General features: G+C 38.2%; 1 protein-coding gene across 2 annotated transcripts in view; it reads left to right on the plus strand.

The window, feature by feature from the left end:
* pudp (pseudouridine 5'-phosphatase) overlaps window positions 1-13,655 on the plus strand; it is a 73,398-nt gene extending 59,743 nt beyond the window's left edge. For both annotated transcript variants that reach the window (XM_061977813.1, XM_061977805.1), the window contains exon 4: window positions 11,936-13,655. In XM_061977813.1, the coding sequence (XP_061833797.1) occupies window positions 11,936-12,112 (177 nt within the window). In that variant the 3' untranslated portion in view covers window positions 12,113-13,655. The remainder of the gene's footprint in view (window positions 1-11,935) is intronic.
* Window positions 13,656-15,576: the final 1,921 nt, after the last annotated feature.

A 15,576-nucleotide genomic window follows, 5' to 3' on the forward strand; every position in this document is an offset into this window, starting at 1 on the left:
TAAAGGAACGCAAAGACTTAAACCTTGTCTTTGTGTCTTTATTGATTGAGCTTAGGGAAAGCCGGTATCCAATACATGCTTAAAAATGTATTGACAGCTCTCAAAAATATCCATGTTTAAGCTATGTGCGAAGGCATTAATTAGGTCAAAGCCGATGGCTGAGTGGGGCAACATAATTCTGGAGAAACACTATACAGATAAGATGAGTTGACTTGTTTTGAAGTATGTAAACAAAGCTACAGCAAACAGACAAGATTAAAGAGGGAAATGGTTTCAGATGGTTTTATGGTGCTTTAGATTACACGGGCAAATGGATCAGATATGTGTTGCATTCAGATGCAAAACAAAAGCAGTTGTGCAGTTTTTGAGTTGCACATTGGAACATTATTGAAAGTATCTCAAGATCTGCAATTCTCTCTGCGAAGGCAGAGTGATTTTGACGCTTTGTCAAAGAACTAAATACATTTTGATTAAAACTGAATGAGGTGGCGACTTGTCCAGGGTGTACCCCGCCTTCCGCCCGATTGTAGCTGAGATAGGCTCCAGCGCCCCCCGTGACCCCAAAGGGAATAAGCGGTAGAAAATGGATGGATGGATGAATGCATCACATTATTAATAGCGGTCTAAAAACACTATGCTATGTGAATATGTCTGAGTGGCTGTAAGCGCAGGAATCTAATTGGAGCCATACTAAGCACTTAAGATGATGACGTGACATCAAGCATTCATTATTGTCGTCAATATTCTGACTTGCATTTTAGTGCACCAATAATCTATTAAGCCCCCTAAAGCCGTAATGCATCAGAAGCAGATTAAAGTATCATTTGCTCTTTTTGAGTTTCAATTTCTCCCACTCAAAGACATTAGTGAGGGATCCAAATGTTTCTTACAAAAATAGCAAGCTCCACGCTCAACCTCTTTGCTCTGCCGTATGATTAAACTTCCTTGAATTTCAATCTGAATGTCGTCACAGAAGTCAACAGTTTTGTTGTTTTTGTATATTTTCAATTCACCACAGAAGTTATGACTAGATTTTCATAAAAGCATAGTTCAAGTGACACAACTCAAATGTTCTGATTCTAGGGGCTCCTTCCCTTCCAGCCATCATGTTTAATGGCACAGCAACAATATAAGGAAACCAGAGCACCTGCTTTCGATTGTCACTAGGGATGTCCGATAATGACTTTTTGCCGATATCCGATATTCCGATATTGTCCAACTCTTTAATTACCGATACCGATATCAACCGATACGGATATCAACTGATATATACAGTCGTGGAATTAACACATTATTATGCCTAATTTGGACAACCAGGTATGGTGAAGATAAGGTACTTTTTTTTAAAAATTAATAAAATAAAATAATATAAATCAATTGAAAACATTTTCTTGAATAAAAAAAGAAAGTAAAACAATATAAAAACAGTTACATAGAAACTAGTAATTAATGAAAAACGACATTAAGTAAAATGAACTGTTAAAGGTTAGTACTATTAGTGGACCAGCAGCTCGCACAATAATGTGTGCTTACGGACTGTATCCCATGCAGACTGTATTGATCTATATTGATATATAATGTAGGAACCAGAATATTAATAACAGAAAGAAACAACCCTTTTGTGTGAATGAGTGTAAATGGGGGAGGGAGGTTTTTGGGGTTGGTGCACTAATTGTAAGTGTATCTTGTGTTTTTTTATGTTGATTTAATAAAAAAAAAAAGAGAAAAGAAAAAAAACGATACCGATGATAAAAAAAACGATACCGAAAATTTCCGATTTTACAGGCCGATATTATTGGACATCTCTAATTGTCACCCATTGCCCATTTTATGGGCACCCTGTTGCCCATTGTGGATGGTGGGTCTATGGAAGTGAATGTATTAAACATTTGTTTTTTTGTTTCTTAAAGTACCAATAGAGTGGAAAAACAAGTTGGCTTTATATGCTTGATTGTGTTTCATTGTATCCATTAAACCATATTCAATTTATTTACAATCAGCAAAGTTTGTGAAAATACTTCTAAACATCATAATATGCCAAACATTCAGTCAGCCATTTTGAATATTCCGCTCCGAATACTTTCGGTAATTTCCGTTAGCTTGAACTCACTAGAAGAATACTTCTGCACTCCGATCATGTTATCGGATCAGTCTTACTGGAAATACACAAAAATTAAAAAGAAATGTACAAATTGTGTTAGATGTAAATAGAAACGGAATACAATGATTTGCAAATCATTTTCAACCCATATTCAGTTGAATATGCTACAAAGACAACATATTTGATGTTCAAACTGATAAACATTTTTATTTTTTGCAAATAATCAGTAACTTTAGAATTTGAAGCCAGCAACACGTGACAAAGAAGTTGGGAAAGGTGGCAATAAATACTGATAAAGTTGAGGAATGCTCATCAAACACTTATTTGAAACATCCCACAGGTGTGCAGGCTAATTGGGAACAGGTGGGTGCCATGATTGGGTATAAAAACAGCTTCCCAAAAAATGCTCAGTCTTTCACAAGAAAGGATGGGGCGAGGTACACCCCTTTGTCCACAACTGCGTGAGCAAATAGTCAAACAGTTTAAGAACAACGTTTCTCAAAGTGCAATTGCAAGAAATGTAGGGATTTCAACATCTACGGTCCATAATATCATCAAAAGGTTCAGAGAATCTGGAGAAATCACAACATATGCTGCCATCCAAGCGCCGTCTTTTTCATGGACGCTCCTGCTTATTTCAGCAAGACAATGCCAAGCCACATTCAGCACGTGTTACAACAGCGTGGCTTCGTAAAAAAAGAGTGTGGGTACTTTCCTGGCCCGCCTGCAGTCCAGACATGTCTCCTATCGAAAATGTGTGGCGCATTATGAAGCGTAAAATACGACAGCGGAAGCTCTACATAAAACAAGAATGGGAAATAATTCCACTTTCAAAGCTTCAACAATTAGTTTCCTCAGTTCCCAATCGTTTATTGAGTGTTGTTAAAAGAAAAGGTGATGTAACACAGTGGTGAACATGCCCTTTCCCAACTACTTTGGCACATGTTGCAGCCATGAAATTCTAAGTTAATTATTATTTGCAAAAAAAAATAAAGTTTATGAGTTTGAACATCAAATATCTTGTATTTGTAGTGCATTAAATTGAATATGGGTTGAAAAGGATTTGCAAATCATTGTATTCCGTTTATATTTACATCTAACACAATTTCACAACTCATATGGAAACGGGGTTTGTAGAAAGAGATGTGTTGTTTATCATTCACAATCACTATATAAGACATCAACACACGTTTAAAAAAAAAAAAATGTATGCATTCTAAGTTGTAAATAAATAAATCCGCTAACAATGGAATCAATGGGGGCTCTCTATTTTTCCCACAAAACTTTCTGAATAACCATTAAAAACCCGCAAACAATACTCATGACCTGAATATTAACTAAATATTCGTAATGATGTTATTAAAAGCGCTAATGCGGACACATTATTTTCAGCATTGATAACCAGGAGCCAACTATAGTTTATACTGAATTGTACTCAAGGAGAGACTTTAATGTTATTATAAAATGAAACTGAAGATGGCAGTAATGCAACATATTTGGATGCAAACTACCATAAAACTGTAAAGAAAATCTAGTTATTCTTGTTTGCTGCTGTTTCTGCAACTGCTGCATTGCGTCTCGGTTCATCAAAGTAATTTAAAATGATAAATTATGCCTCTCATCTGGATATTAGGAGGATTTAGCCATGAATTTAGAAGTTGTTCATCTGTGACATTTAGTTTATACCCGGAGATGGAGACAACCCCTTTTAACCCTTTGTGCGGATAAAATCCATGTTTCACCTAAATGGGAAGATATGGTCATCCTATCAGACATCATAAGAGTGAGAGCAGACATTGTACATTAAGTGATCGTTTTATTATGTTTGTAGTTTGTAAAAATTGTTTAGCACTTAGCACTTGTACTACGTGATGCTTAAACTTTCACTAAAACTGGGTCTGATTAGCACACAGCTTCTAAAACTTGTAGCTAACCATCCTTATATTCAGGATCAAAAATATATGTATCTGGACCATTATTTGTCCCAAAGTACCGTATTTTCCGCACTATAAGGCGCACCTAAAAACCACAATTTTTCTCAAAAGCTGACAGTGCGCCTTATAACCCGGTGCGCTTTATTACGATTCATTTTCATAAAGTTTCGATCTCGCAACTTCGGTAAACAGCCGCCATCTTTTTTCCCGGTAGAACAGGAAGCGCTTCTTCTTCTACGCAAGCAACCGCCAAGGAAAGCACCCGCCCCCATAGAACAGGAAGCGCTTCTTCTTCTACTGTAAGCAACCACCCGCCCCCGGAAGAAGAAGAAAAAACGCGCGGATATCACCGTACGTTTCATTTCCTGTTTACATCTGTAAAGACCACAAAATGGCTCCTACTAAGCGATCCGGTTCATAAAAAGACGCAATCTCTCCATCCGCACACGGATTACTACTGTATTTCACAGCAACTGATATTCCTGTGAACCGCACTGTGGAACGGGAGCACGTACGGTGAATATTCGCACCACAGGGAATGAGAAGTCATCCTTCACTGTGGTTCTAGCTTGCCATGCTAACTTCCACCCATGGTGATATTCAAAAGGAAGACCTTGCCAAAAGAGACCTTTCCAGCCGGCGTCATCATAAAAGCTAACTCGAAGGGATGGATGAAGAAAAGATGAGCGAGTGGTTAAGGGAAGTTTACGCGAAGAGGCCGGGTGGCTTTTTTCACACAGCTCCGAAGGCGAACACACCTTCACTAAGACGGGCAGACAGCGCCGGACGACATACGCCAACATCTGCCAGTGGATCGTAAATGCCTGGGCGGATATTTCGGTCACAACTGTGGTCCGAGCTTTCCGGAAGGCAGGATTCACAGAACTGCTGGACAACAGTGACACTGACTCCGGTGACTTCGACGAGACGGAACCGGCCATTTTGGATCCCGTATTCGCCCAACTTTTCAATTCGGACACCGAAGACGAAGAATTCGAAGGATTTATGAATGAAGAATAACTTCAGAAGGTGAGCGCTATGTTTATTTTGTGTGTTGTGACATTAACGTTCGAGCAACATTATGTTGCTATTGTTCTACACCATTTTGAATTTTACTATGTTTGTGATTGCACATTTGCGTACATTTTGGGACAGAGTTGTTAGAACGCTGGTTTTCAATATATTATTAAAGTTTGACTGAACTATCTGACTGTTTTTTTGACATTCCCTTTAGCGCAGCGTAGGCGCGGCTTATAATCCGGGGCGGCTTATTGGTGGACAAAATTATGAAATATGTAATTCATAGAAGGTGCGGCTAATAATCCGGTGCGCCTTATAGTGCGGAAAATACGGTAGTCTTTGTTGTCTCTCATGAAGTCTGCATGATTTGCATTGTTGTTGGTGGGGAAGGGATCTGCGGTTCCTACCTCTACATCACCCAATCACATGACTGTCTAACTCATCATCTCTTAAAATGGCTCGGGAATCTCGGTGGGATTGATACTATTTTGATCATATCTATATACTCGCAAACTTTGGAATTATTTCGGTTTCATACAGCAGATATATATGATAATACAGGGCTCATATTTAACAACAGCAACTGCGCCAAAAGCCGTGACCGCCCTTGACATTTTACTTGTTAAAGGACGAGGGATGTAACAGTAAATGGTATAATGATAATTTGTGATAAAATTCCAGACGCTTAGTAATACCGTCTAATTATTTAATTACTGAAAAAACTTCAATTATTAATGCATTTTAGGCAACACAAAGTCAGACGCATGCCCACTAGTGTCGTTTGGCTTGATAATCATGGCGGACAAAGGACACAGACTTTGCTCCGGATATTTCCCCTCAGAGTAAACGGAGCCAAGCGCTTGGTTTAACGTAATTTTCCCTCGCTTCTCGCCGTGTGTTTAAGAGCGCACTGCTGTGTTTAGATGGAGACAGGTGTGGACAATTTTGGAGATAGACGCACTTGTCCCCACACTAAAAGTATACAGCGAAGGAGAAAATGATTTGATGTTTTGCAGCAGGCAATGTGTCGTGAATGTTGTCACAACTTGTTTATAAAGTCTTTAGTTTGTTGATTGGGATGTTAACTCCTCCTTTAATTAACTGCAAACTGTATCAGTGTTCAAATAACATCAATACTAGCTAAAATGTTTTGTCATCTCATCGAACTGAACGAAGGCTGTGAAGATGTGAGAGGTGTCACTCCTCTTTATTTGTGTTAGCCAAACTGTTGTACTGAACCAAGAGAAGAACAAAACTTGTTTATTAGACTTCATCTTCATTAGCCAAACTGCTTTGTGTTTTATTTTGATATCAAAAAGTAAACACAAGGTTTTTATACATAACTTGGGTTTTTTCATGTCACAAAGGTATTACTTCAAAAAACATTCATGTGACATAGCATTTGTTAATGTGTTATTGTGTGTAGTTAATTTTTATGACATATTTCTGCTCAAACTCTTAATGGAGCTGTCCCGATACAGCATCTACATGTACATATAAATGTACATAACTTAAAAAATTAAAACAAATACCTCCCTCTGTAAAAGGTGCCCTAAAATATGAGCACCCTCCTTTAAGGCAACACTTGCCTTGACCTTAAAAAGAGGTATAGAGGTAACTTGATTTTCCACTCTACTGGTACTTTAAAGTTAGAGAAGAAATTGTGTTTTTGCCAGAAAGTTTTAAAATGTCCTTTGTCTGTGCAATTATCTACAAAAAAATCTCTGTTGATCTGGTTCACATTATTTTTCGCAGGCTTTCAGTTATTATGCTGCAACAGCATATTTATGAACAAATAAAACAATATATTTGAGGGTAAATGATCAATTATTTATTTCAAACAGAGCAGCAGAAGCAGGAATGCCAATTGCAATTGTCCAGCAATACATTTTAGGCAAGTTACTCCTTAATCTATAGCAGTGGTTCTTAACCTTGTTGGAGGTACCGAACCCCACTAGTTTCATATGCGCATTCACCGAATCCTTCTTTAGTGAAAAATTCAATGTTTTTTTTTTTTTTTTCAAATTCAAGGCAAAGTTATATGTTTTTGGTAACACTTTAGTATGGGGAACATATTCTAAGTAACAAAGACTTAATTTAGAGTTATTTGGTTAGGGTTAGGGTTAGAGGGTTAGGGCCAGGGTTAGAGGGTTAGGGTTATAATAAGGCCATGCCAAATAAAGCATTAAAAAGTACTTAATAATGACTAGTTAAGAGCCAATATGTTACTAATTTGCATGTTAATAAGCAACTAATTAATGGTGAATATGTTCCCCATACTAAAGTGTTACCATGTTTTTTTACTGGTGCACAAAATGAACCGTGCATGAACATCACCTTCAAAGAACAAAACCAACACAGTGCATAAACACCTGCAAATCAGTGTGACTTCTGCTGTTGTCGTATCCGTAACCCCTGAGCCCGACTCACCGAACCCCTAGGGTTCGATCGAACCCAGGTTAAGAACCACTTATCTATAGCCTGCATTACACATTGTCAGTTTTACTTCAATTACTTGTTTATTTTCTTTCCAATATTTTTGTATTTTTACATGTATTTTATTGTATTTATTATTATATTATTTTGTTTATTTTTTATCTTATTTCTTATTGATTTATTTTTAGCATTTGTTTACTACATTTAACCTTGTGTGCTAAACATATTAGTTAAAGTTAAAGTACCAATGATTGCCACACACACTCTGTGTGGTGAAAGGTTTCCTCTGCATTTGACCCATCCCCTTGTTCACCCCCTGGGAGGTGAGGGGAGCAGTGAACAGCAGCAGTGGCCGCGCCCAGAAATATTAGCCAATAAATCTGATTCTGATTTGGGGGATTCAAGGAACTTTATTGTCATACCAGCACACATGGTCACATGTTTATGGTGATGGCATGAGTTTATTTAAAAGTACAATGTGGTACGTCACATATTTACAGTTTCATTTAGTCCTACAGTTTTTCTACTTCATAGCAATTCTATAACATATGTTTACTTTCTGAGTTTAATCTGTAAACAGAAAAAATCAATAAATACTGACTACCGGTAAATAAAGTTTACATGAATAAATAGTTATAAAGTTATGATTCACTTAATTAGCTGAATATTAGGGGTGTGGGAAAAAATCGATTCGAATTTGAATCGTGATTCTCACGTTGTGGGATTCAGAATCGATTCTCATTTTTAAAAAATCGATTTTTTTTTTTTTGTTGTTGATTTTTTTAATATTTTAATTTTTTTATTTTAATTTTTTTTAAATTAATCAATCTAACAAAACAATACACAGCAATACCATAACAATGCAATCCAATTCCAAAACCAAACCCGACCCAGCAACACTCAGAACTGCAATAAACAGAGCAATTGAGAGGAGACACAAACACGACACAGAACAAACCAAAGGTAGTGAAACAAAAATGAATATTATCAACAACAGTATCAATATTAGTTACAATTTCAACATAGCAGTGATTAAAAATCCCTCACTGACATTATCATTAGACATGTATAAAAAAAAACCAAAAAAAAAAACCAATAGTGTCACAGTGGCTTACACTTGCATCGCATCTCATAAGCTTGACAACACACTGTGTCCAATATTTTCACAAAGATAAAATAAGTCATATTTTTGGTTCATTTAATAGTTAAAACAAATTTACATTATTGCAATCAGTTGATAAAACATTGTCCTTTACAATTATAAAAGCTTTTTACAAAAATCTACTACTCTGCTTGCATGTCAGCAGACTGGGGTAGATCCTGCTGAAATCCTATGTATTGAATGAATAGAGAATCCTTTTGAATCGGGAAACAAATTGTTTTTGAATCGAGAATCGTGTTGAATTGAAAAAAAAATCAATTTTGAATTGAATCGTGACCCCAAGAATCGATATTGAATCGAATCGTGGGACACCCAAAGATTCACAGCCCTACTGAATATGTAACAGAGCAGGGTTCCCCAAACTTTTTTCTACCAGGGACCAGTTTAATGCATGCATTATTTTCACGGACTGGCTTTCTACTTGTGGCAGATAAAAACAGCAAAAACAATTTGCATGAAAAATTAGCCTTTGGCTACAATCTGACGCATTAACATTTTATATGTCCAATAATGTGTATTGTCACATTATGTTTTCGCCCGGGTTTGTTTTTCTGTTTGTTAGCAACATAACTTAAAACAGGCCCTGCGATGAGGTGGCGACTTGTCCAGGGTGTACCCCACCTTCCGCCCGATTGTAGCTGAGATAGGCTCCAGCGCCAGGGAATAAGCGGTAGAAAATGGATGGATGGATAACTTAAAACATGGATGGATTTTGAAAAAATACAATTACTCTTATCTACAACGAATTGAAACACATTTTACACTTTATTTCCTGCTTTCTCTTCTCTTTACGCCCCCATATTGTGGTTCCACACTGCGTAAAGGATTCTGGAGATGTAGTCTATTAAGAGAACTTGTGGTTAAGGCGTTTATAATTACATTTTGATTGACTGATTGATTGATTGATTGTAGACCTTGGATATCTATTTGTAGGTTTTGTAATATTTGTACCAACATTCATTCGGTTATCTGTTTCCTGAAACGCTGCAGTTTTGTTCCACAGTGTGCGTTTCATAGTTGCGAACTGAAAGTTGTTGCCGTTGTTAGTTTTGACAGCTAGAAAAATTTCTAATTTTTTTATTTCAACAAATATTGTACATTGTGCCGGTCAGAGCTGTGTCAGCCTGTCTTAGAGATCACTTTGTGTGATCAGAAACGCTTAAAATCTGTCCAAACTCTCAGGGCCTAATCCCTGTATGCTTCGGGTTGCCAGGGAATCGATTTAAGCTGGCGTTTTATCTAGTTGGCCCCTGGCTTTCGGCACTTTCACTTTGCTTATAATCGCGAGTTTGTGCCTCTTGCCATAGCTGTGATCACAATCAGTCGTCAGGAAAGCTCTAATTTTACTCAAAATTCTGGTGAATTTCAATCATTGATGATGTGCTCTTGTTTAGGAAGGAAATCTCTCCCACATTTGACCTGCAACTAAAAAATAATAGTTAGCAAATGTCATTATTTCTTATAGTTGTATAATTCTTTTTAAACATCAACTTTACACCATTAAAACTACTGAAGTTTCCGAATTATACTTAAATGACAGCAAAATATTTGGCTTGCAATAGGAGTGCAAAAACTACTCTTTCGTATTACATATGTTATAAGCGAATTGCTTGACAACACATTAACCGCCATCAAAAATGTATTCAACCCGCATGAAAAAGTCCAACACCTTCCATCTCCAAAGACATGCACCTGGGGATAGGTTGATTGGCAACTAGAGGTGTCCGATAATATCCGTCTGCCGATATTATCGGTCGATAAATGCTTTAGAATGTAATATCGGAAATTATCGGTATCGTTTTTTTTTATTATCGGTATCGTTTTTTGTATTTTGTATTTTATTTTATTTTATTTTTTTATTTTTTATTAAATCAACATAAAAAACACAAGATACACTTCCAATTAGTACACCAACCCAAAAAACCTCCCTCCCCATTTACACTCATTCACACAAAAGGGTTGTTTCTTTCTGTTATTAATATTCTGGTTCCTACATTATATATCAATATATATCAATACAGTCTGCAAGGGATACCGTCTGTAAGCACACATGATTGTGCGTGCTGCTGGTCCACTAATAGTACTAACCTTTAAGAATTAATTTTACTCATTTTCATTAATTACTAGTTTCTATGTAACTGTTTTTATATTGTTTTACTTTCTTTTTTATTCAAGAAAATGTTTTTAATTTATTTATCTTATTTTATTTTATTATTATTATTATTTCAAAGGACCTTATCTTCACCATACCTAGTTGTCCAAATTAGGCATAATAATGTGTTAATTCCACAACTGTATATATTGGTATCGGTTGATATCGGTATCGGTAATTAAGGGTTTGGTCAATATCGGAATATCGGATATCGGCAAAAAGCCATTATCGGACATCCCTATTGGCAACACTAAATTGGCCCCAGTGTGTGAATGTGAGTGTGTATGGTTGTCTGTCTATCTGTGTTGGCCCTGTGATGAGGTGGCGACTTGTCCAGAGCGTACCCTGCCTTCCTCCCTGAAACTTTGAGAGGGATTGTCTTTTATGGTCTTTGTGCTTAATTCGTGGACCAAACAAAATTATTTGCCTCGATACACATTTTACTTCTTAGCCTTTATATTCTGCTCTTAATCTTTGTAATACTCTGACATCTGTGCAGCTGCTGCTTAATGCATTTTGAATAGAAGTGTGTCTCAGTTGCATGTTTGCAGCCCAGCAATAAGAAAAACAGGACAAATTATTGTCCGAAAACTGAATTACACAAAAAGTGGTGCAACAAAAGGTACCACTGTGTTTTGATAAACCTCATCCATAAAAATTAACCAATGTCTCAACGGTAAGGGATGATTAATTTTGAAATGGTCAAAGTAGAGAAATTTAGAGATTGATTTAGTATGTCATCTTTGTTGAACACAGCCCTATGTGTAGGTGGTTGAAATGTAAATGATGAAGTCTGAAGTCTTGTGAATCATCTTTTCAGACAGTCATGACTCGATTTACCCACAATGCCTCAAATGAGTTTTCAAGCAGTGTATGAAAATGTAAACAAAGCCAATGAAGTGGGGCTGCTGGGGGCACCTAGCTTCAAATTGCAGTTTTAATGGGCAGACTTCCTCCCAGAGGTCACCTGCACTCCTTCGAGAAATGTCAAGCTCATCAGATTGAAAATGAAAACGGTGCCTCTGTGTCTCATTTCCCCGCATTTGTTTTTGTGCTCATCTCTGCTGTGCATCTAATACGCTTATAGAATCCTATAATTTCGTTGTCCTCCATCTTGTCCCCCCACACAGTGCTTGGTATTTGAGGACTCTCCCAACGGTGTGAGGGCAGCCCTGGCAGCGGGGATGCAGGTTGTGATGATTCCAGACGAGAACCTGCACCCTGGTCTGACTCAAGATGCAACACTATGGCTGAGGAACATGGAGGAATTCCAACCGCAGCTCTTTGGCCTACCAGCATTTGACTAAGCCTCATAAACCAAAAAATAGATTGTTTTTCTAAATGTGAAATCATGTCATTTAGCAAATCTTAATGGCTTTAAACATAGTATATGGCTAGTAACAATTTTTTGGCAAAAATAAACACGTTTGATTTTGATGTTAAAGATCTACTCAGATTTCCACCTTTTGCATTGCTTGGATTGCCAGATTCAAGCTCAATCAATTCTTAAATCTAAAAGAATGCACATTTGCTTGGTATCAGAGGATTTACTTTAGTTTAAATGACACCCTGGGTGGGAGCCCTATTTGCGGCCCTCCGCCAACTTTTCCCTGCACGACATCATAACAACCCACTTGAGCGTTGCAATCAACACTTCATCACCAAAAATGATTCCCGGGCGCGGCCACCGCTGCTGCTCACTGTTCCCCTCACCTCCCAGGGGGTGATCAAGTGTGATAAGTCAAATGCAGAGAATAATTTCGCCACACCTCGTGTGTGTGTATGACAATCATTGGTACTTTAACTTAAATTATGCTACAGCACACAGGTCACAAACAGGAGGACTGCGTAGTCTGGACCCAAACCTCTGCTGTGTTTTTTGGATTTCATTACAGGGATTTTTGGGGGGGCGGGAAATGCACACTGCAACATATTCTGGTTTTTAGTGGGATATTCATATACTGTGCTTTTATTAGCGTATTGCATATTTCTTCGCAAAGACACACTTAAATTTCCTCCATTGTTTCTTTCGTTTTGCCGGACTTAAAATTGGCGGTGTTAAAGTTAAAGTACCAATGATTGTCACACACACACTAGGTGTGATTAAATTTGTCCTCTGCATTTGACCCATCCCCTTGTTCACCCCCTGGGAGGTGAGGGGAGCAGTGGGCAGCAGCGGTGGCCACGCCCGGGAATCATTTTTGGTGATTTAACCCCCAATTCCAACCCTTGATGCTGAGTATCAAACAGGGAGGCAATGGGTCCCATTTTTATAGTCTTTGGTATGACTCGGCCGGAGTTTGAACTCACAACCTACCCATCTCCGGGCGGACTCTAACCACTAGGCCACTGAGATTTCACCACATAACACAGTGGGGTTGCCAATTCCCTACACAGATCAACCTATACCACCACTGATTGTCCCAGACAAAACAAACACTCAATTTATTTGCATGTTCGCAGACGCGGAGCCCCCTTAAATGCCGTAGTGGGCAATTGCCCATGTGACCTATATCTAAAATAACAACTGGTCCTCATACCTTATATGTTCTGCTCTATGGCAGCATCACAAACTGTATTAATATTATCTAAGGAATTTGTCGTTTCTATTCGAATTGCGTCGTGAACTGTAAATAATTGACAATAATCTCAACATACTTTTACAACTGTTGATGAGGAAGCAGCCTTTGATGTTGTTGAATTGCATTATGCACCCCTGGTGAAAGTCAGCAGTTTGAGACAGTGAAGCACAATCTTCTACAGTCTACACCAACTAGAAGCCTTTAAAATATTGTAACAAGAAAACAACTCCTATGTTCAGTCAAATCCAATAAAGAAAGTGCAATTTGCCCTCTGCCTTTTATCTCTGTTTGTCTCTCCAAATCCACACCAAGCAGGCGTTCAAGGCCAGGACCACTCTAGGAACTTCCAGGAGCTACGGCACCGTTTGGGCTGTTGCAATAAAAATGTTGCATCACTTCCGTCCTCAAGTAGGTTTCGTATTCTCACCTGTGTCCACTAAACATTCTCTGCCCTTACACTCATGTCACTATGTGTGTAAGATTCTGAACAGTGATGTGCTGTCAGGGGAGGCAAGTGAGGCAGTGCCTCACCTTGCCACCACGGGGGTAAAAGGCCATGAGATGTTAAAAAATGAAGTAATAAAATAAGTTTTATTATTTATCTTTTGGTCTATGCTTTCTATGTGATTTTGATGTGGTTCCTGTATATTTTGATAATTTTCATGGTCAAAATCACGGAAATTCCGTGTTTCATTATCAAAATAAGACAGATGAGAAGTGAGGCAGACACAGGTGGTGCCTCCAGGTTACACACAAAGTGTATTGAGCAGGTGCGTGCGAGGGAGCGCATGCTTGTTGCCACGGGGAAAAGGCAGACCATGAGGCAGCAAGTACCTCTGCCTCAAAGTAGGGGGCGCTATATCAAAAGTTCATGAACTGCTAACACTGGTTAACCCTTAAGAAGTAGAAGAAGAAAACAACAGACAACAACTGCTACGCTTCTCGCAAACTGTGAAGATTTTTCGCTCTGAAAATGGAGGATTTGATTTCTAAAATAAGGAATTTTTGAAGACTGGACTTTCAATTAAAGCAAGAAGTCATTAATACTGGGAGACCAACGCCACAGCTGCCAGAATTGATTCAAAAGTGTGGTCCGAGGACAGAAAATAACTTGTTCATTTCAAAAGGATTCGAAAAGAATGGCTTTGTGGCTGTGCTACAATAAATGTCTTTATTGCTTTCCCTGCCTTTTGTTCTCAACAAGTGACCGCGTTTGGACCCAATTGGAATATACTGATCTGAAAAAGCTGCCAAGAAGCCTCGAAAAACATGAAAGCTCATCTGCCCACATTCAAGGTCAGATTTCTTTCAAAACGTTTAGAATATCACGTATTGATCTGGCTCTAAATGAACAACAGATACTAAATACCAGCACCCACAATGCCAATGTAAAGGAAAATCGTGAGATATTAAAAGACCTGATAAAGGCCACTTGCTTTTGGGGGAAACAGGAACTTGCATTTGCTGGTAAGATGAGAGTGCAAGCTCCTCCAAACGTGGGAATTATGTGGAACTATTGCACTTTTATGCAAAGATTAACGTTTAGCTATACACCTGGAAACATCCACTGTGTTTACTGGCACATCAAACATAATACAGAAGGATTTGAGAGCAGCAGTAGGTGAGGTGATCAGAAATGACATTGAAAAGGAAATGAATGCAGCCAGACTTGTCGGACTGGAGGTGGACCTCAATTGAGAAAGAGATACTTTTAAAACTCATTGAAAAAGAGAAAAAGGACATCTACAACAAAGTCATTGAGATCTTCGTCCAGAAGGAAAGGCGAATGGACTTCATTTACAAGTAAAGGTAAGATATACTGCCTAGTGCAGGGGTCCCCAAACTACGGCCCACGGGCATCGCCAGCCTCCAAAATCCGGCCAGCGGGAAGTCTCAAGTTTTTTTTTTAATTTGTCCGACCACTTCCATATTAGCTACCTCTCTTTGTTCATAATGTCTATTTTCTGCTGGATCTACTCTCTATTTTCTGCTGCCCTTTTTTTTTTGCTGCAGCTGTTACATATACTGTAATACTGTACATCAGGGGTGTCCAACCTATTTTAGCTCAGGGGCCGCATGGAAGGAATTCTGCGCACATGCGGGCCGGACTATTAAAATTGTGGCATTAAAACTGAAAAATGAAGACAACCTCAGATTGTTTTGTTTGTCTTATTTTGGCCCAAAATAGA

The sequence above is a fragment of the Nerophis lumbriciformis genome, linkage group LG01 (assembly GCF_033978685.3).
Source record: "Nerophis lumbriciformis linkage group LG01, RoL_Nlum_v2.1, whole genome shotgun sequence".
Lineage (NCBI taxonomy): Eukaryota > Metazoa > Chordata > Actinopteri > Syngnathiformes > Syngnathidae > Nerophis > Nerophis lumbriciformis.